This window comes from Polypterus senegalus, chromosome 9 (assembly GCF_016835505.1).
Source record: "Polypterus senegalus isolate Bchr_013 chromosome 9, ASM1683550v1, whole genome shotgun sequence".
NCBI classification, from domain to species: Eukaryota; Metazoa; Chordata; class Cladistia; order Polypteriformes; family Polypteridae; genus Polypterus; species Polypterus senegalus.
The window spans coordinates 126,470,849-126,489,927 of record NC_053162.1 but is presented as its reverse complement, the minus strand read 5'-3'; the positions used below and the strand labels follow the sequence as shown (position 1 = coordinate 126,489,927).

Sequence of the window (19,079 nt, the reverse complement as noted above, 5' to 3'; positions counted from 1 at the left end):
CCACTTTACTGATCCAGCATTCTAAATTAAATTCCAGCACCTTATTGTCTGTGTGGATTTTACGTTCTCCTTGTGCCTCTCTGCTTTTTTTCCTGAACTGGAGCAAGTCGGTTTGAGAATGACAATAACTATTACTAGTTTGCCATACAATTTATTTGCTTTGAGATTACCATGAACTGTTGCCAAACCTAGATGACATTTATGAAAGACCATAAGAGAATGTAAAACCTAATTGTGGAATCAGAGAGAAAGGAGTCCAACAAAATCCATATTTTTCTGCTGGATCATCCTTCTTGTGAAAGTTAGAGAGGTGGCAGTCTTTTATGGCCAATTTCCATAATGCTTAAGATACCCTTAATCATTGTTTGTATTCAGTTTGTGTTTATCATCGACTTATACTATTCTGATTTAGCTTTAAAGGCAGTCAACCCACTATAAACATTTTAAAGAACTGATGAATGTTACTTTAAATTTCCCAACACAGACATGAATTAGCAGCTGTCAGTTTGTCAAATAAAAACAAACCAGAATACATATTAACTAAACAACTGATCCCATTGTGTTCCCAATCATAACATATGGTTTCAAGTCATGCACACTGATAAAAGCAGATAAAAGATGTGGTGCTGGAGAAGAAGTGTACGAATCCCATGGACAGCTACAATCACCAACAATGATGTTCTTGATCATATAAACCCAGAGTTGTCCCTGGAAAGAAAGAGAAGTAGACAGAAACTGATGTATTTCGGACATGTGATGAGTGCAAATTCCCTAGAAAGCAGGTACTACTCGGAATGGGCAGTTGAAAAAGGAAACAAGGGAGACCAAAGTCCCGTTGGCTGGATACCATCAAGAATGAGACAGAAATAAACATCAAGCAACTGAAAGAAGCTGTGGAAAACAGAGAAGCATGGAAAGGACTGGCCTACAGAGTATGCAAGGGTCGGACATGACTGAATGGATAGTAGTAGTAAACAATCCAAGTCATTTTCTTGAATTTCTGTATTACTAGCACACAAAAATATACTTAAGCATGTTTTTAGTCTTCAATTTAAGAAAGTTTAGTTGAGTTTCAACCCTATTCAGATGTGATTAGTTTTACACCAAGAGGTGTGTGTTGCCAGGGAACCTCTGTAATTTTAGTCCATAATCCATTTTTGAATGGATCATGTCAGTAATTTTTCATGGACTGCATCATCACATCTCAGTAACAACTGCAGAGATGTTCCCCTTGTATAAAAAGTATAAAATAATCCCTGGTTAACTAGTCCTGTGTGAATGGACAGTACACATGACATTTGGGGGATTTGAATGAGACCAAAATTAGAGAAGAAGTTCGGTAAGAAGTATTTTACCAGGTGCTGAATAACAACTTAAGAGTTATATCAGGTTATACCCCCTTGGCAGGCCGAAGGAACACGGATAGATCAATTTAGATAGAAAAGTGGGTATGTGCAGGACTGTCTTCCTTGAAGGTGCAATGTGATATATTGGTCTAATAAACAGGAGTTGTTAATGTTGTCTGAACTGACACTACTCATACATTTAACTATGGAGGATGGGAAAATGCAGGTGCAGAGTGCCAATGTGTCACTATCCCATTTCAAGCACTAACTTTACACCCATCCCCTGGTGTAAATGTCTGAATTATACCATCTCCTGCTGTACCACTTCCAAATAAAGTGCTTACCAATAGGGCTGGGTGATGTGACCTCAAATCAATATCACAATCAATGGAACATTTTACCTCAATTACAATGAATGAAAAACTATTTTGTTGTTTTTGTTTTTTCTTTATTTTTTGCCCTCACAGTTCACTGACAAGGTTTGTACTGTAAATAAGTTAAACTATAAAATCTGGATTTTTTTTTCCCTAATGAAAGAGTGCATATAGCAGCTAGCCACCACCCAGATATCCCCATTTAGATTGCTGAATAATATAGTGTTATGTCTGTTAAGCCGATGCGCACTTACCGATTGCCCAGTTCAGCCTGTGTCTAAAACATTGCTGCCATGTCAATCCATTGACCTCTGCAGCTTTGACAACATTATCGTCACTGTCTATTATAATGGCCACGAGATTCTTTTCCGTGAGGTCCCATGCAGAAAGCATATTTCTCAGGCCCTGTGCAATCATCTCTGATGTGTAATCAACTAGCAAATATGATGTCTCAAGGTATATGTTACATAGCTTCCATTCATTCTCAGTGTAGTGCAAAGTAGAGGACCAAAAAAGAGTATGAGTCCAAACGATGGTCACAGCATTTTTCTTTGGTTAGAGTTGTTCTCCTCCATGTTGCAGACTGGACAGGGCAGAGTCACGTGACAACACAAGCAGTAGTATGTTTTTAAGGGGACAGTACATGAGCAGACACTGGGGATAGAATTTAAAAAAAAAAAAAAAAAGACTAACAGAATAAAAAAAATTTAAATAAAATAAAAAAATTAACCGTCATGGGTAAGATTATGCCAATTAGTTTCTGAATGTTGGTTTCAATTAATTTTGAGTTAATTGCCCAGCTCTTTACCAAACAAATGTGTGCAAGAAAGTTGCACATTAAAATTTAGAATTTGTGGGAATTACTAACTTCAAGCAGGATATGCACAATGCCTCACGAAATTTCAAGCCTTGATAACCAATAACAAAAGAAGAGATACCTTGAAAAATAATTAAAGACGTTTTAACCATCAAATGAGACGTTTTATTTCACAAAAGAATTAAACAGAGGACCAGTGTAAAAAGAGTTGGAAAGAGGTTACTAATTTGTTACTTTAGGAATTTTATTTAATGTGACCTTTCTATTAAATAGTCCTTCATAGTAATTATTACTACCCAGTTACTGTTTCCTGAATGTACGGATGCATACAAAAACAGTAAAGGTCCTAAACCTTAGAAAATGACTTGTTGATAAAACAGAGTTTTTGCAACCATGATACTCTACAAGAAAATGTCATGAATAATCTCATTATTGACTGATTCATGTGGCAATGGTATTTTCATTTAATGGATTTTAAAGTTTTAGTATTGATTTAAGCAGTATTGATTTTTAAAATATCAAACAGAAAACATTAATAAATTTGGTATGTGCACATGGTATGATAAAATTATGTGATGGCAATATGATTCTTTCTGAAACCCACCCTGAACTCGCCTCCCATTTGTTTTTACAGGGGGCTTCTCCACCATCAAAAATAAAATTCAGGTCCTAATTTTTGCTATATTTACACATAGATTTAGTCTGCTTTAAGACACATGCATATACAAGTTGCTAGCTTATACTAGGAACATTAGACACCTTATCAGCTGTAAGACAATGTCTATTTTGAAATACACATTTCAAAGTATAAAATAAGATAATGCTTACATTCAAAAATAATGTATACAACCAAAAACATGTCAGAACATTCTAACTACGTGCAGAACTAGTGAAAGAGGCATCTGTGACAATTGCATTACTGATTACACTAATTCTAGTAAACAATATTTGAATAAGATTACAAACAGAGAATCTAATAAACCCTGAGGTTGCTGGCTGATGGTCAATCATGATAAATTTAATCTGTAGGTGCTACCATGATGGAATTCTTCAAGCTGACTAGTCTCTTGAACTTTTTTTCAAACCAAGTCTCCTGAACATGGCTCATGAGAAATTAACTTAACAACGGGCACAAAACGGCCAAAATTTTGTTTTTAATTGTCGAAGTTGAGCTTCTTGCTCTGCTGATGTGCAGGGTGTTTCAGTAAGTTGATCCAGCAGTAAATCTCAAGCTACTGTATGTTCCATTTTTCTATCGTTCAAGTAATTTATTACTTTGAAACTTGTGAGCGTGTATGAGCAAGCAACTGAGTAAAAAAAAAAAAAAAAAAAAAAAACATTTTCAGTGATCTTGTGCCCTCCTGAAAAAACCGGTCTTGGGGTAATGCAGAAAACAAATTGTCAATACCATGTGACACGCAGCCTACATTTTTATTATGATATAGTACTAACGTACATTCAAAGGCTTCTTGTTGATGGATTGGCGGAAAAAAAGCCACGAGTATTTTGTCCGACGACGAGGGGCTGTATTCTTAGTTCTCACAATCATAAAGAATTTACAACAATCTTTTGGTAGGCTTGTTTACTTTTAGTACAGTACAGATACACGCACAGCAATTGCACTAAGTACGCATCTTTGAACACTGCTCGGGTATACCAAGTGACAGATGAAGGTAGAGTCTGTCAGACAGTCATTTAAGTCCACGGCTGCCCAGGATATTACATTTTGAAATCTGTCACCCCTGTCAAAACTACAGTTGTAGAAGTCGTGCCACCAAATTCCACTGTTATATATATCATCTGCATTGGACAAAAAACAAGCAGCACAAAACTCTGCATAGTATGCATAATGAACAGTTTCTCGATCAACGGAAACCACTGCGTACGCAGGTCAAGGCCAGTGTAGCTCACGCAACTGGAGACTGACCAACGTGTGCAAAGGACACGAACCTGTTAAACAAATACTCAAATGCAGTAAGGTTCCCAACACGAAATTCCAGTAGGTGAGGGAGGCCGCTGCACAAAAGAGACTGTCAAACGCTGACACGCGAACACACTCGGCAGAATGTGGAAGACATGCAGCAAGGCAACTAACGCTTAGAAGCAAAAACAGACAGACGTCACGGAGACAGCTACATGGAACATACCGTTATAATCCAGCAAGACAATGGATGTCGCTTTTTTACTTTTCTCTCACGTATTCATCTCCACTCCATATGCTGCTTGTGTTGTTTCTAGACTCGACAGCTTCCTGCAGCGTCCTTGGGGCACGAGCGCAGGCGCTGCTTCAGATAGACAATACGCATGCGTAATTTACTGACGAAGGGGGCGGCCTTCTAGCGTGACGACATTGGCGCGCTTGGTTAGCTATTTCTTGATAGGTTTGTGCTACAGCGGCATAGACATATACTGTATAGGTAGACTCCGCATTCACTGTGTTTGCCAATCGACACGATACGTCAGCGCGTCCGCCAAATTGCGAGGGGCAAAAGTGTCATTTAAACTAATACATATAGACGTGGAAACCGGGTTTTCTGATGAAAAAAGAATAACGTTTAAAATAGTATCGTTTACATACAACAGATTTTGGCGAATCGTTTTTATGCAATTATTTATGTCCATTTATACACTAATAATGGCAATTATTAAATAATAATAATAATTATTATTAAATAATTCATTCCATATATGTAACATTTCTCGGACTGCCTTCTTCAATCTCCGAAACATTTCTAGACTTCGTCCTGTTCTTGCGTAACACAGTACTGAAGTACAGTATTGGTTAAAGCCCTGGTGACTTCACGTATAGATTACTATAATGCTATTCTATCTGGCATCCCACAAAAACTTATCCAAAAACTTATCTTATCGCTTACAACTTCTTTAAAATTCTGCTTCCAGGATAATCACCTGTTCTAAATCCACTGAACATATTGTAACGATCTGGGAAAGAAAGTGCCACTGGGCAGAGTGTTTAATTATAAATAGTTAAAAGAAAAAAAAAGGGGGGGGTCGGGCAGAAACAACTGCCACTCTTAATAAAACAGCCTCTGGGGTGCTGGGAAGGGTGGGGTGCTTGTATGTGGGTTGGGTTTTTTTTGTTGTGGGGTGTGTTTTGCTGGATTTTTTTCTGTTTCTTGTCCTGACTACGTTGTTGTTGCTCGGTTTGTTCAACAAGTAGGAAGGAGAGTGAATAAAAACAATTAATTGCCACCACTTGCCTGCGGGATTTATTTGCCCGTCTGGGAAGGGATATTACACTGGTGTCAGAAGCGGGACGAGGCATCCCATTTAGACGTCTGTTGCAAAAAACAGAGGACGTGAAAATGGCGGACGAAGAATTTCCCCCTCCACCTTGGTGGTTACTGCAGTGCAAAGAAGAACCCGAGGTCAAACATGAAGAACCGAGAGGCGCGAGGGAAAGGCATGATTTACCAAGGTTGAAACCGGGACGGGCAGCTGGGAAGCCTTTTGGAACAGGTTTGAAGTTGTTGCAAAGGCGAATATAAGTGGGGAGTCAAGGATAGAGCAGTGCAGTTGGTGGCGGCGTTGCAAGGGGAGGCTTTGAAAATCCTTGAGGATGTTCCGCGGGAGGATTTAACAGACTTATGGCTGCTTTTAAAGGCCATTGAGTGTCGTTTCGGGAGGACAGACCATATTAGGAATGCAAAGGCAACTGCATGAACGAACTCGGTGGTCTGGCGAACGTCTAGGAACATTTGCTGCGGAAGTGCAGGGACTGGTGGGGCGAGCCTATGCACATTTCCCCCGCAGGGTCTGGGACGAATTGGCACGTGACTCATTTCTCCGTGGACTTGAACCTAAAACGTTGCACCACCACGCTCAACTTGCCCGACCAGCAACTCTAGAAGCGGCCCTCGAGCGGGCTGTAGAGTTTGAATTGGTATGTGAGGGGGAATCGACTTGTACAGAGGGTCGGGAGAGGGAAAGGATGTGCCGCCAGCACCGCGCGACTATGTGTTGTGTCTGGGAGAGGAACATTCAGGAGGAACTCCCCCAGTGGGACCAAACCTTATGAGAACATCAGCTACGGCCGCTACACCATCTACTTGCTGGCGCTGTGGCCAACCCGGGCATCTTCGTCGATTTTGTCCTTTCCGTCCAGCAACTATTCTGGGCTACAGAGAAATGTCGAGAAACAGCCAGGGTTAGGAGTAAGCGGGACATTTCCAGACCCTTTAGTAGTCCCGCTGCAACCGACAACAAATGTGGGCTGGGACGACTCGGTAATCCCGGTAGGACAGCTGGGCTGTGGAGATTATTGTCATTTGCCTATTCGAATTTGGGACACTGATGTGAAGGCTTTGATAGATACCGGGGCTACGTCTACTGTAGTGCGATGTGATCTGCTACCTAAAAACTGTTCCCTACAAGCCATTCCCGGCCAATTTGTTACTGCCATGGGGGAGCATGTTGTGATGGAGGGCCGGACCACCACTCTTCTAAGAATAGGAGGACATGTTTGGACATTCCCTGTTTGGGTAGCAAAAATTAGAGACACTTGCATCTTGGGTGTAGACTTTTTGACTAAAACCCAGGCACAGTTTGACTTTGGCCATGGGACTCTATTAATACCTGGCAGTGCACCCTGTAAATTGATGGGCTGTCAGTTTCAGTCGGGACCACCTCCCCACTCTGTCAATCAACTGGGAGCCTCCCCCACCCCTGTGACCTTTGGGAAAGAAGCTGCCAGGGATTAAAGGAACCTCAGTGACAACAACGTAAGGATGTATTGGAGGAATCTGGAGACTGTTTCGCCACCTCTTCTAAGGACATCGGGCGAACTCACCTCGTCCACCATCACATCGACACGGGAGATGCCCACCTGATCAAACAACATCCGCGGCGCATTCCCCTGGCACAACAGATCGAGGCAGATTGGTTGGTACTTGAGATGTTGAATTCTGGCATTATTGAACCATCAGATTCTCCTTGGTGCTCCCCTGTTGTTTTAGTTAAAAAGAAATCAGGAGAATGGCGTTTCTGTGTTGACTACCACCAGTTGAATGCAGTTACGTGAAAAGATTCGTATCCGCTTCCTAGAATCGACAAGGCCCTTGATCTGGTGTCTGGGTCGTGTTGGTTCTCGACGCTAGATTTGAGAAGTGGCTACTGGCAGCTGGAGTTAGCCCCGGAAGCCAAGGAAAAAACTGCATTTTCAACCGGGGGTGGGTTTTGGCAGTTTCGAGTGCTCCCTTTCGGATTGTGCAATGCGCCAGCAACTTTTGAACGGCTAATAGACCGTGTCCTCTCGGGCATCCCTCGTTCCAGATGCCTGGTATATTTGGACGATGTGATGGCACATGGACCCACGTTTGAAACTGCTTTGCACTCCCTTAGAACCATACTAGCGAAATTGCGAAAAGCAGGACTTAAGCTACACCCTGATAAGTGCCAATTGCTGCGCCAAGAAGTCACCTACTTGGGACACCGAGTAAGTGGAAGGGGGGTGGCCACAGAAGACAGCAAGACTCGAGCAATCTGTGACTGGCCGACTCCAGTTAATGTAGGGCAAATCCGGGGGTTCCTCGGATTGGCATCCTACTATCGGCGTTTTGTTCCTGGGTTTGCTACGGTGGCTGCTCCCTTTCACCGGCTAACAAAGAAGGGTCAGTATTTCCACTGGGGAGCAGAGGAACAGTCCGCTTTCCAAGCTCTGAAAGATACCTTATGCCAGGCTCCCATCTTAGCCCCACCTGACCCTGCCCTGCCTTTTGTTTTAGACACGGATGCCAGCAATGTAGGTCTAGGTGCCGTCTTGTCACAACCATACTCCCAGGGAGAATGAGTAGTTGCTTATTTCAGCCGAGCCCTAAGCAGAGAAGAAAGGAAACTACTGTGTCACACGGAGAGAGCTCCTGGCAGTAGTGGAAGCAATCCGACATTTTCAACACTACTTACAAGGGACTGCATTTACACTGCGCAGCGATCATGCATCCTTACAATGGCTAATGTCTTTTAGGGAGCCAGAGGGGCAAGTGGCAAGGTGGCTGGAATGGCTACAGACGTTTCAGTTTGAAATCCAACATCGCTGGGAGGGTCAACATCACAGCGCAGATGCGCTATCCCGCAGGCCATGTGGTCAGACAAACTGTGACTACTGCCGCCGTCAGGAGGACCGAGAGCGAACGGGGAGGTGAGACACAGTTATTCAGTGTTAGCGCTATCTAAGAGACAATGCGATTGGGGGTTTTGGCAGAACCAGGATCCAGAGATAAAGAAAGTTAGAGCCTGGGTGACAGACAATCACTGACCTAGTTGGGAGAAGGTAGTCCCAGAGGATATGACTGTTAAGGGTCTCTGGGCTCAGTGGGACAATTTGACCATTCGGGATGGGGTGCTGATGAGAAGATGGCGAGCCCCTGCCACTGGAGAGATCACTTGGCAGGTGATAGTGCCAAAGGGAAAACAGGATGATGTTCTTAAGTCGGTGTATGGGGGTGTGGGGTCTGGCCACTTTGGGGTTAGTAAGACGCTGAAGCGGCTCCGACAGATGTTTTACTGGGGGTGGTGACGATGAGATGTTGAAGATCACTGCCGCCGTTGCGATGTGTGCACGGCGCGAAAAAGCCCCCTGAACAATCAGTTGCCCCCCTTCAACAATATCAAGTCGGTCTGCCTTGGAATAGACATATTGGGGCCTTTTCCCCGTTCACGTCAGGGAAATAGGTACATCCTTGTTGGGGTAGACTATTTCTCCAAGTGGCCGGATGCGTACCCTATTCCTAGCCAAGATACGGAAACCGTGGCTACTGCCCTAGTTGAAGGCATGTTTAGTAGGTTTGGCATGCCGCTAGAACTCCATTCAGACCAGGGGCGTAATTTTGAAAGTAAAGTTTTTCATCATGTGTGCGATCTGCTACACATTCGGAAAACGCGCACCACCCCGCTTCACCCCCAGAGCGACGGTTTGGCCGAGCGATTCATCCGTACTTTATCGGCTCAGTTGGCTATGGTGGTAAACAAGGACCAACGCGACTGGGATCAGCAACTACCTTTGGTTCTCCTGGCATACCGGACAGTGGTCCAGGAGTCTACGCAGTGCACCCCTGCCATGTTGATGCTGGGCCGGGAATTGAGAACCCCAGCCTCTCTCGAGTATGGTTTGCCACCAGAAAGGGAAGAACGTCAGTCTGGACTAGACTATGCCCGCTGTCTTCAGGACCGAATCGACAGGGCTCACGCGTTCGCACGGGACCATCTGCACAAGGCTGGCCTTACCCAAAAGCGGCATTATGACATCAGGGCCAGAGAACACCCGTACTCCTCCGGCGACCGAGTGTGGGTGTATAGTCCCCGACGGAAGAAAGGTCTCTCCCCCAAACTTGACAGTGCATGGGTGGGCCCTTGCCAAGTGCTCGAGCGCGTGGGCGAAGTAGTGTACTGGGTGCAGATGTCACCAAGGGGACATCGGGTGTTTCTGCATCAGGATCGGTTGGCGCCTTACCGGGGAAGGGTTTGTGCTGATGAAAGGATCGAAGCACCAGCCGACCAGGATGTAAACCAAGAACAGCCCGATTCAGCGCTGGAGACGGTGGGAACAGAAATGCCTTCTACAGATGACGTCACGCGTCCTGAGCGGCCCAGATGAGTCATCCGATTACCAGCTCGTTATCAACATTTTGAAGTGTCCTCGGGGGCGAGGAGCTAGTGGGGGGGGGCAGTGTAACGATTTGGGAAAGAAAGTGCCACTGGGCAGAGTGTTTAATTATAAATAGTTAAAAGAAAAAAAAAAGGAGGGCGGGCAGAAACAACTGCCACTCTTAATAAAACAGCCTCTGGGGTGCTGGGAAGGGTGGGGTGCTTGTATGTGGGTTCGGTTTTTTTGTTGTGGGGTGTGTTTTGCTGGGTTTTTTTCTGTTTCTTGTCCTGACTACGTTATTGTTGCTCGGTTTGTTAAAAAAGTAGGAAGGAGAGTGAATAAAAACAATTAATTGCCGCCACTTGCCTGCGGGATTTATTTGCCAGTCTGGGAAGGGATATTACAATATATTCTATCTCTACTTCAATAGCTCCCTGTTAACTACAGAATACAATACAAAATACCGCTCTTAACATTTAAAGCTCCCCTCTACCTCACTGATCTCTTACAGACTTATACTCCCTCTCGCTCACTCAGATCCTTATCTGCAGCTCTACTTTCTGTACAACACATCAGACTCTCTTCTATGGGAGCTCTAGCATCTCTCATAGTGCTCCTCAACTCTGGAATTCTCTTCCCTCTCATATACGACAGCTCGATTCATTAAAACATTTTAAAACTGCCCTCAAAACTCTATCTTTTCAAACTGGCATACCAAAAGTGAATTTTGCACTGTTATTGCCAGTTATCTTTGTTTGTTTGCTAAGTATTGCTTTTTGATTTATCATTCTCTTGTTTTAATTTTACTAATGTTGTTTAATTTTATTGTAAGGTGACCTTGAGTGCTACGATTATAAAACAGGATTTTCTAATGGCCAAATATAACCAAAACAATTGTTCAGCCTTACCTATAAATGTAATCCCCTGTACAGCGGTATTCTATTTCTATGTTAATACCGCTGTACATAGACATAGAATTACTAGACGCTGCATGACCAGCAGCATCGTATGTCAATGTCACCGCTATATTGTGAGTGGCACTGCTGTGGAGTGAAGTAATGGATAAAGATGACTCACGCATGTGCTGCTTGTGATTGTACAAACTGCTGCCTGCACTCTCTTTTTCACCTCTCTTCCACAATCCCCATTACTCTGTACTGTTGATCCCAAGTATTTAAAATCATCCAACTTTGCTAACTCTACTCCCTGCATCCTCACCTTTCCACTGACCTCACTCTCATTTACACACATGTATTCTGTCTTGTTCCTACTGACCTTCATTCTTGTCCTCTCTAGATATCTCCATCTCTCCAGGGTCTCCTCAACCTGCTCCCTACTATCGCTACAGATCACAATGTCATCAGCAAACATCATAGTCCACGGGGACTCCTGTCTAATCTCATCTGTCATCTTGTCCATCACCATTGCAAATAAGAAAGGGCTCAAAGCCGATCTCTGATGTAATCCCACCTCCAACTTGAATACATCCATCACTCCTACCGCAGACCTCACCACTGTCACACTTCCCTTGTACATATCCTGTACAACTCTTACGTACTACTCTGCTATTCCCAACTACCTCATACAATACTATAATAATAATATTATTATTATTTAATAATTGCCATTATTAGTGTATAAATGGATATAAATAATTGCATTTAAATGATTCGCCAAAATCTGTTCTATGTAAACGATACTGCTTTAAACGTTATTGTTTTTTTCATCTGAAAACCCGGTTTCCTCTTCTACCTGTATTAGTTTAAATGGCACTTTTGCCACTCACAATAGGGTGGATGCACTGACGTATCATGTCGACTGGGCAACACAGTGAATGCGGCGTCTACCTATATACGAGTGTCTATGGGTATTAATACTATACAGTTAAGTGACGATGGAAATATGGTCAATCATTATACTGTCATTCCATTGTTGCTACATGTGTAAGTAATTTTATCAGCAATGAATTGCAGCCCCCACCTCCCCCACCCCAACACACTGAACTGGATAAGCGCGTAAGAATATTAAGTTGTATTTATAGCTCGTTCAACATAATTGAATGCATTGTTTTTATTTTACAGCCTAATTCTAATATAAATGATGATGTATTTAATAATTCAGGTAAAGCAGTGATATACAGTGAAAAATAGTAGACTCTCATGAAATTACGTTACCTGATTTTGGCAAATACCACTCCCAATATATAGACATACATTTGCTCCTTATATGAATTCACAATTCTTCTATAGTTTGTTCAATTAGCCGACTGTTGTACATGCCCTTAAAGGTGTACTCAACCAAAAAATTATATTTTTTATATAGTATATACCCCATGTACTTTGTAGTGGTTGTTGAGATAAAATTTTAATCTCATGATTTCATGCAGAATGAAAAGAAAAAATGTTTATGACATAACAAAAGTCAAGGTTTGGTCTTGGCCATCATAAAAAGGCAGAGACAATCATACCTTTTCGCTCCAAAATCTGAATACATTAGGCTCTCAATGCCCTAACAACCAGAGTTTCAAACCCTTTGTAGCAGTAAATCATATATGAAAAATAATGCTTTGTCCTTAAAGGGAACACTGTGGCTCCAGTCTTACCTTCACAAAAATGTACTTATCACAGGCTCATTCTTGATTGAATTGAACTTCTAGTTTGAATAAATTTGTTTCTGCTTCTGTTTTTTTTTCTTTTTATGGATCCTCATCAACTCTGACTAGTGGCATCAGCTGTGAATAACCTCATCATTGAGTTAGCAGCAAATATGGCAAATGATATGGCATGCCCATCATTTGGATAAGCTTCAACTTCAGTATCAGGGAGCCTATAAAAAAGGGTGATCCTGGTACAACCCCATGATCTCCAACTAGTGCAGTTAAAGCAAGGCATCTTTCTAACAATGGCAAGTTATCTAAATTATCTAATGTCCATACATCTATTGGGCCGACTCTGGCAAGCACTACACAACCCAACAGCATTTTTTTCAGAAGACGTTTCTGTCATAATTGTATCATTTATACTTCACTGTAACAAATAGCAGGACAAATGTAGGCACAACACAAATACAAAGGAGGATGGTATAGTTTAGTATAATTTCTTGGCTGTGTGCAAGAACTGAACCTTCTGGACTGATCACAGCACCATCCCACTCTAAAAGTAAGTGCCCCCATCTTCCTTGATTTTCTGCTCTGTGGCTGACCTACTTGTGGTCATAGTTTCAAGTCTGCAGCAGCACTATTACACACTTGTCAATGTACAGTGTACTGTATTGTGTACACACTTCCAAAAATATTACAATATTATCAAAAACATAATCCAGTGGCAGAGTCTATCCTGGCAGTAATAGGGTATTTAAGAAAGGCATTCAACTCCTCCCTGTTTACGATTTGCCTTTAGAAAAAAGATCAGTTATCTAAAAAACATACACAAATATTGCCTGCAGCCTTTTAAATTTCAATTAATTGAGCAGGCCATCAGTCTGAGCATATTTTAAGTGATCTTTGAAAGGAAAACAAGCAAACCTGCCATTTCTTGTTTTTGGTGTGATTTGCAGAATGTTACAACACTCTTTCAGATGGTGGTAGGACAGAATTCCCCATATATGCTTAGGAGTTTATCCATGATTATAAATTAATGTTTTGTGTTTTCCACCACGTGGATGAATTTTTTTGGCAGTATGCTCTAACTTTACGTATGATTTTCTCCTTGAGAGATTGTGATGTTAATGGTGCTTCCTTACAAACTCGTCAATGACATCTTCAGGGGTTTGGGGTTGCAGCTATTTCCTGGGAATATCTCAGATATCCGCATATTCTTAATAAAGAAAAGTAATTTGTCTATTGAGTGGATAGTGTCATAATGAGGTTGCTGAATGCATGTAACATCATTTTCTTAGATAGAAAAAGGAAAAATAGCTGTATAACATAATTGTGTCATATTAAATTGTCATATCAAACAAGTACAGTGGCTACTGTGAATGTAAAGATCCACAAATGTTATAGTGTGGTTTAGCAGCCACAAGAGGGCTGTCTGCCTCCTATAATAATACATGAACCCATCAGAGAGGAAAAGTGAGTGAGCAGCCATTAGTGGGTTTTGAACCTTCAGAGTTTAAATGCTGAGAAAGTAATTACTCCTTAAGCACATAGATGTCAGAGGCATTATACTGATGGGCAGAGGCCTATTAGAGCTCCTCAGAATGCCAGGTGGTGACAAAGGGCTCCTGAGTGGTACAGGTGGAGTCCTGTTACCTATTATATTGAACAAGTTATGCTAAAATTAGTAAAGGAGCTTGGACATTTAATTGTATAGGTGGGGTCAGAAGTTCAGGATGTCCTGAGATTGACAAGTAGCTATGTGGAGACAGTTATATGACTTTCTAGAAGGGGTATTCCAAACCCTGGAAGTTACTCCTGAGTGGCATATACTTCCACCTCAATGACAGTTGCTTTTTGAGCTTAAAATGAAAAGGAGAGATTGTACAAGCACTCAGAGAGATAAAGCCTCTGAATCAGTAGTTGTGGAAACACATTCTATTACTGCCGAAGGGTCCCATGAAGTTTGTAATGGTCTGGGTTGGCTCCATACTCCCTGTTGCATCTGGGAGCCTTTTGAACCTGAACTATCAGTAGTAATGAGCTGAGATAAACCAGTCAAATGAGGATACACTTTCAGCAAGGGGTAGGTGCAAACGTGACAAGTGCTTTTATTTAACACCAATCAAAACAGTGTTCAAAAGTGCAGTGTAACAAAATCCTCTTCAATAAATAACCAACTAAAAAAATCATCCAATAAAACCAAGGTGAAAGTTAAAAGTCATTAAATAATTCCATGAAAATGAAGTAAAAATCACAGCAGGAAACTGTTCTATAAAACATGCAAGCCCTGGTGTGACCTTCTAAAAACTGATGTCTCGTCTGCTTGTCCCGACAGGGATCCTGCAACCTGAGGAGACGTCCTCCCAACAGGCACAGCCAACCTTTAGAATTCAGGCTCAGGTCCCTGCTTCTATCTGAGGATTCCAATAGGGTGCTGCGCCAATCCTCTCTTTTTCTACTCTGTCTGTATTTCCTCAGACTTACACAAGAGTCTTCCTGAGCACTAGGCCACTCCAGCTCCCTCAAACTTCTCAACCGGAGTGACCCTCTTCAGCCCCATTGAGTGCTGGCCACATGCTCCTTCTTTGGGTTCTCTACTCAGGTGTCTGCCTCCTTTCTAGCTCATGCTCATGTCTTCCGATCCTGTGGTCTCTATCATCCTTCCTTAACCCTCACGTCTCTTTTCTTTTCCTCTTTTCTGTTTCTGTTTCCCCTCTGCTGTGCAGGCTCCTGTTATTTTGACTTGATTGGGTGCAATGTGATATACCGCTACCTCCATGGTATGAATGAGACACCTGACTGATCTGCTGGCCTTTACGATGGTAGGCGCGATCAGCCAAGCACCCCAGTCATCCCTGGAGCAAAGTGCGCTTGTGCTCACCCACACCTTATTAGAGCCTGCACTTGATGGGACATGATTATTTATTTAAAACCTACAGAACACAACGGATCACTTATCAGAAAGCTACTGGCCAATTTTCAGGTAGAGGTCATAGACAATGCAATCCCAAAAGTGCTTTGAGAGAGCTAGGGCCAGTGGAGAAATTAAGACATGACAGCAACTGTACACCATCATTAATCCCTCAGGTTGGTCAGTTGTGACCACAGCAGCTGCTTCTGCTGTAGAGTCAGGCCATACGGTTAGTGTAAGTAGAGGACCTTGAGAAGTCACTTTATTCTAAGGCCAGTATCATGGAGCCTAGTCAAAGTGAACTTTATTGTCATCTCAACCATATACAAGTATACAGATAGACGAAATTGTGAAGCTCAGGGTCCACAATGTAAAAACATGAAGTGCAAATAAAAAATTAACATTAGAATTAAAATTAAAATGTAAAATTAAAATTAAAACACAAGCAAGACAAGACATTGTGCAAAGACAAGACAAAGAAGTAGCAGCAATATTGACGTGCAGTAAACAGTATGAACATTGATGCAATATATGGTATTATGCAATCTAGGTACATAAATATCTATACTAATAAAAGGCAAAGCCCTCACTGACTGACTCACTGACTCATCACTAATTCTCCAAGTTCCCATTGAAATTCTACGCATAATGGTCATAACTGGAAGGTATTTTTCTCCATTTACTGTAATGGAGTTGAACTCGAAAGCCGTGGGGGCGGAGTTTTGTGTGACATCATCACGCCTCGCACGTAATCATGTGAACTTACTGTCAACACAGTACGTAGAAAACCAGGAAGACCTCCAAAAAGCGCTGAAGAAAACATGCATTATATAATTGAGAAGGCAGCAAAACAATAAGAAGCGAGCGAGTGACATATACAACCATATTCATGAGTGCTGCTACTTCGGAAATAAAGCAGGGTGTAAACCTAAACTTTAAATTAAGTTCATAGACAGGCTGCCGCTGGCGTTTGTCATGCCCACGGGTAATGCGGGATACAAGTTTAATGAGAGGACGCAGGATATTAACGAGAGTTTTGATCACATTTTAACTAAGTTAAAATTGCACGTGAAGGGCTGTGCTTATGCAAATTCTGAGAGACTGTGTTTGTGGGGGATTGACAGTTAAGGCGGGTGGGGGAGTCACGTCATCATCTCTCCTCCCATTCACCTCTTTTCGCTCTGAGCTGAGCTCCGCAGCTACTGCACGCAGTGTTACGGAAGCGACTTTGTGACGCTGCCACCAAATACTCACAGAAAAATCCACAAGTTAATACACACGCTGTCTCTACAGTTTCTCCACACTGAATCCTCCAGGCACTACTTACAAAAGGTTACATTGACAATCGTGTTACGTTATTTTTAAAATTTTTCCTTTTCTTAGCACAAGCACAGCTGAGAAGCTTTGATGCATATGCTCCATAACGCGTTAAACAAATCATGCATTTAATCACACTTTGCAATACTAGCAAAGGGGAACTTCTGTCAAGGTATATATAAATATATGCCAGCAATACTCATGACAATGACAAAACAATTACATTGTCAATCATGTTACGTTATTATTAAAATGTTTCCTCTTCTTTTTACTTCTCCACTGCCAAGCACGGGTATTTTGCTATATATATATATATATATATATATATATATATATATAGATATATATATATATATAGATATATATATATATATATATATAGATATATATATATATATATAGATATATATATATATAGATATATATATATATATATATAGAGATATATATATATAGATATATATATAAATATAGATAGATATATATAGATAAATATATATAGATATATATATATATATATATATAGATATGAGAACAACACTCATATCAATGACAAAACAATTACATTAACAATCATGTTACGTTATTTTTAAAATTTTTCCTTTTCTTTTTCATAACTTCCTTAACACACTACTTCTCCGCTGCGAAGCACGGGTATTCTGCTAGTAGTCAATAAATATGTAATATACTAAATAAATAATAGATATAGATAATACAGAAATTATCAGTGAATGATAATAGTTGTTTAAGACATGTGTAAACAATGACAGGTCAGAATGTTTCATAGCAGAAGGATATCAAAGAATGTCAGTGTGCAAAATACTTAAAGGTCAGTATGAGATTTTCAATTCTTTTCTACATGCAGATTAGTCTTTGCAGGAAAGTGGCTTGCATGTATAAAAGTTCTGTTTTTAGAGGTGGTTGAGACAGTGTGGAAGATCCCAGGTGGCAGCATGTTGTTAAGGAGTCTGACAGCTTGGGGGTAAAAACTATCCTTCAGCCTCGCAGATCTGGATCTGATGCTGCAGTATCTTCTCTTGGATGGCAGAAGTGTGAAAAGTCCATGTGAGGGGTGTAATGGGTCCTGCACAATGCTGCAGGACTTGTGGACACTGCGTTTGTAAAATATGTCCTGTAGTGAAGGGTGAAGCACCCTAATAATGTTCTCTGCTGTCTTCACTATCCTTTGCAGGCGCTTGCGGTTGGATATGTTGCAGTTGCCATACCAGACAGTGATGCAGCTGGTCAGAACACTCTCAATGGTGCCTCTGTAGAACATGGTGAGGATGGAAGGGGGAAGACTTGTTCGCTTCAGCCGCCTCAGAGAGTGTAGTCTCTGCTGGGCTTTCTTGATTAGTGATAGTTATGTGCACACCAAGGAGCTTGGTACTCCTAACAGTCTCCACATCTAAACCGTTGATGCTGAGTGGTATGTGGGCAGGATGTGATTTTCTGAAGTCCACAATTATGTCTTTTGTCTTGTCAACATTAAGAGATAGATTGTTGTCTTCACACCATGCGGACAGTCGTTCTACCTCATCTCTATATGCTGTTTCATCATCCCAGTTTATCATTCCCAGCACCATTGTATCATCCACAAACTTGATGATGTGGTTGGTGTTGTGCGTGGCTGTGCAGTCGTGAGTCAGCAAGGTGAAGAGCAGTGGACTACGCGTGCAGCCCTGCAGTGCTCCAGTGCTCAGTGTGATGATGCTGGAAGTGTTGCAGCCCATCCGAACAAACTGGGACCACTCTGTCAAGAAGTCCAGGATCCAATTGCAGAGGGTGGTGTTCAGGCCCAACCTTCTCAGTTTTACAACCAGCTTTTGAGGGATGATTGTGTTGAAGGCGGAGCTAAAGTCTATGAATAGCATCCTGACATATGTGTCTTTTTTATCCAGATGTGTCAGGGAGCGGTGAAGGGCGGAGCATATGGCATCCTTAGTTTCAGCGGTATGCAAACTGAAGAGGGTCAAAGGAGGCAGGGGGATTTGTCTTTATGTGTGACATGACTAACTTTTCGAAGCACTTCATGATGATTGGCGTGGGTGCAACTGGTCGGTAGTCATTCAAGCATGTCACTGATGACTTCTTCGGCACTGGTATGATGGT

General features: G+C 41.8%; 2 protein-coding genes across 3 annotated transcripts in view; one reads left to right on the top strand and one right to left on the bottom strand.

The window, feature by feature from the left end:
• The window catches only part of pex5 (peroxisomal biogenesis factor 5), a 60,421-nt gene extending 55,596 nt beyond the window's left edge, over positions 1–4,825 (bottom strand). For both annotated transcript variants that reach the window (XM_039763781.1, XM_039763782.1), the window contains exon 1: positions 4,685–4,825. The gene's annotated coding sequence lies outside the window, so the exon portion shown is untranslated. The remainder of the gene's footprint in view (positions 1–4,684) is intronic.
• Positions 4,826–9,192: 4,367 nt separating this feature from the next.
• Positions 9,193–10,149, top strand: LOC120534907 (uncharacterized protein K02A2.6-like). The gene has a single exon (XM_039762414.1). The coding sequence runs from the start codon at positions 9,328–9,330 to the stop codon at positions 10,147–10,149; it is 822 nt and encodes a 273-aa protein (XP_039618348.1). The 5' UTR covers positions 9,193–9,327.
• Positions 10,150–19,079: the final 8,930 nt, after the last annotated feature.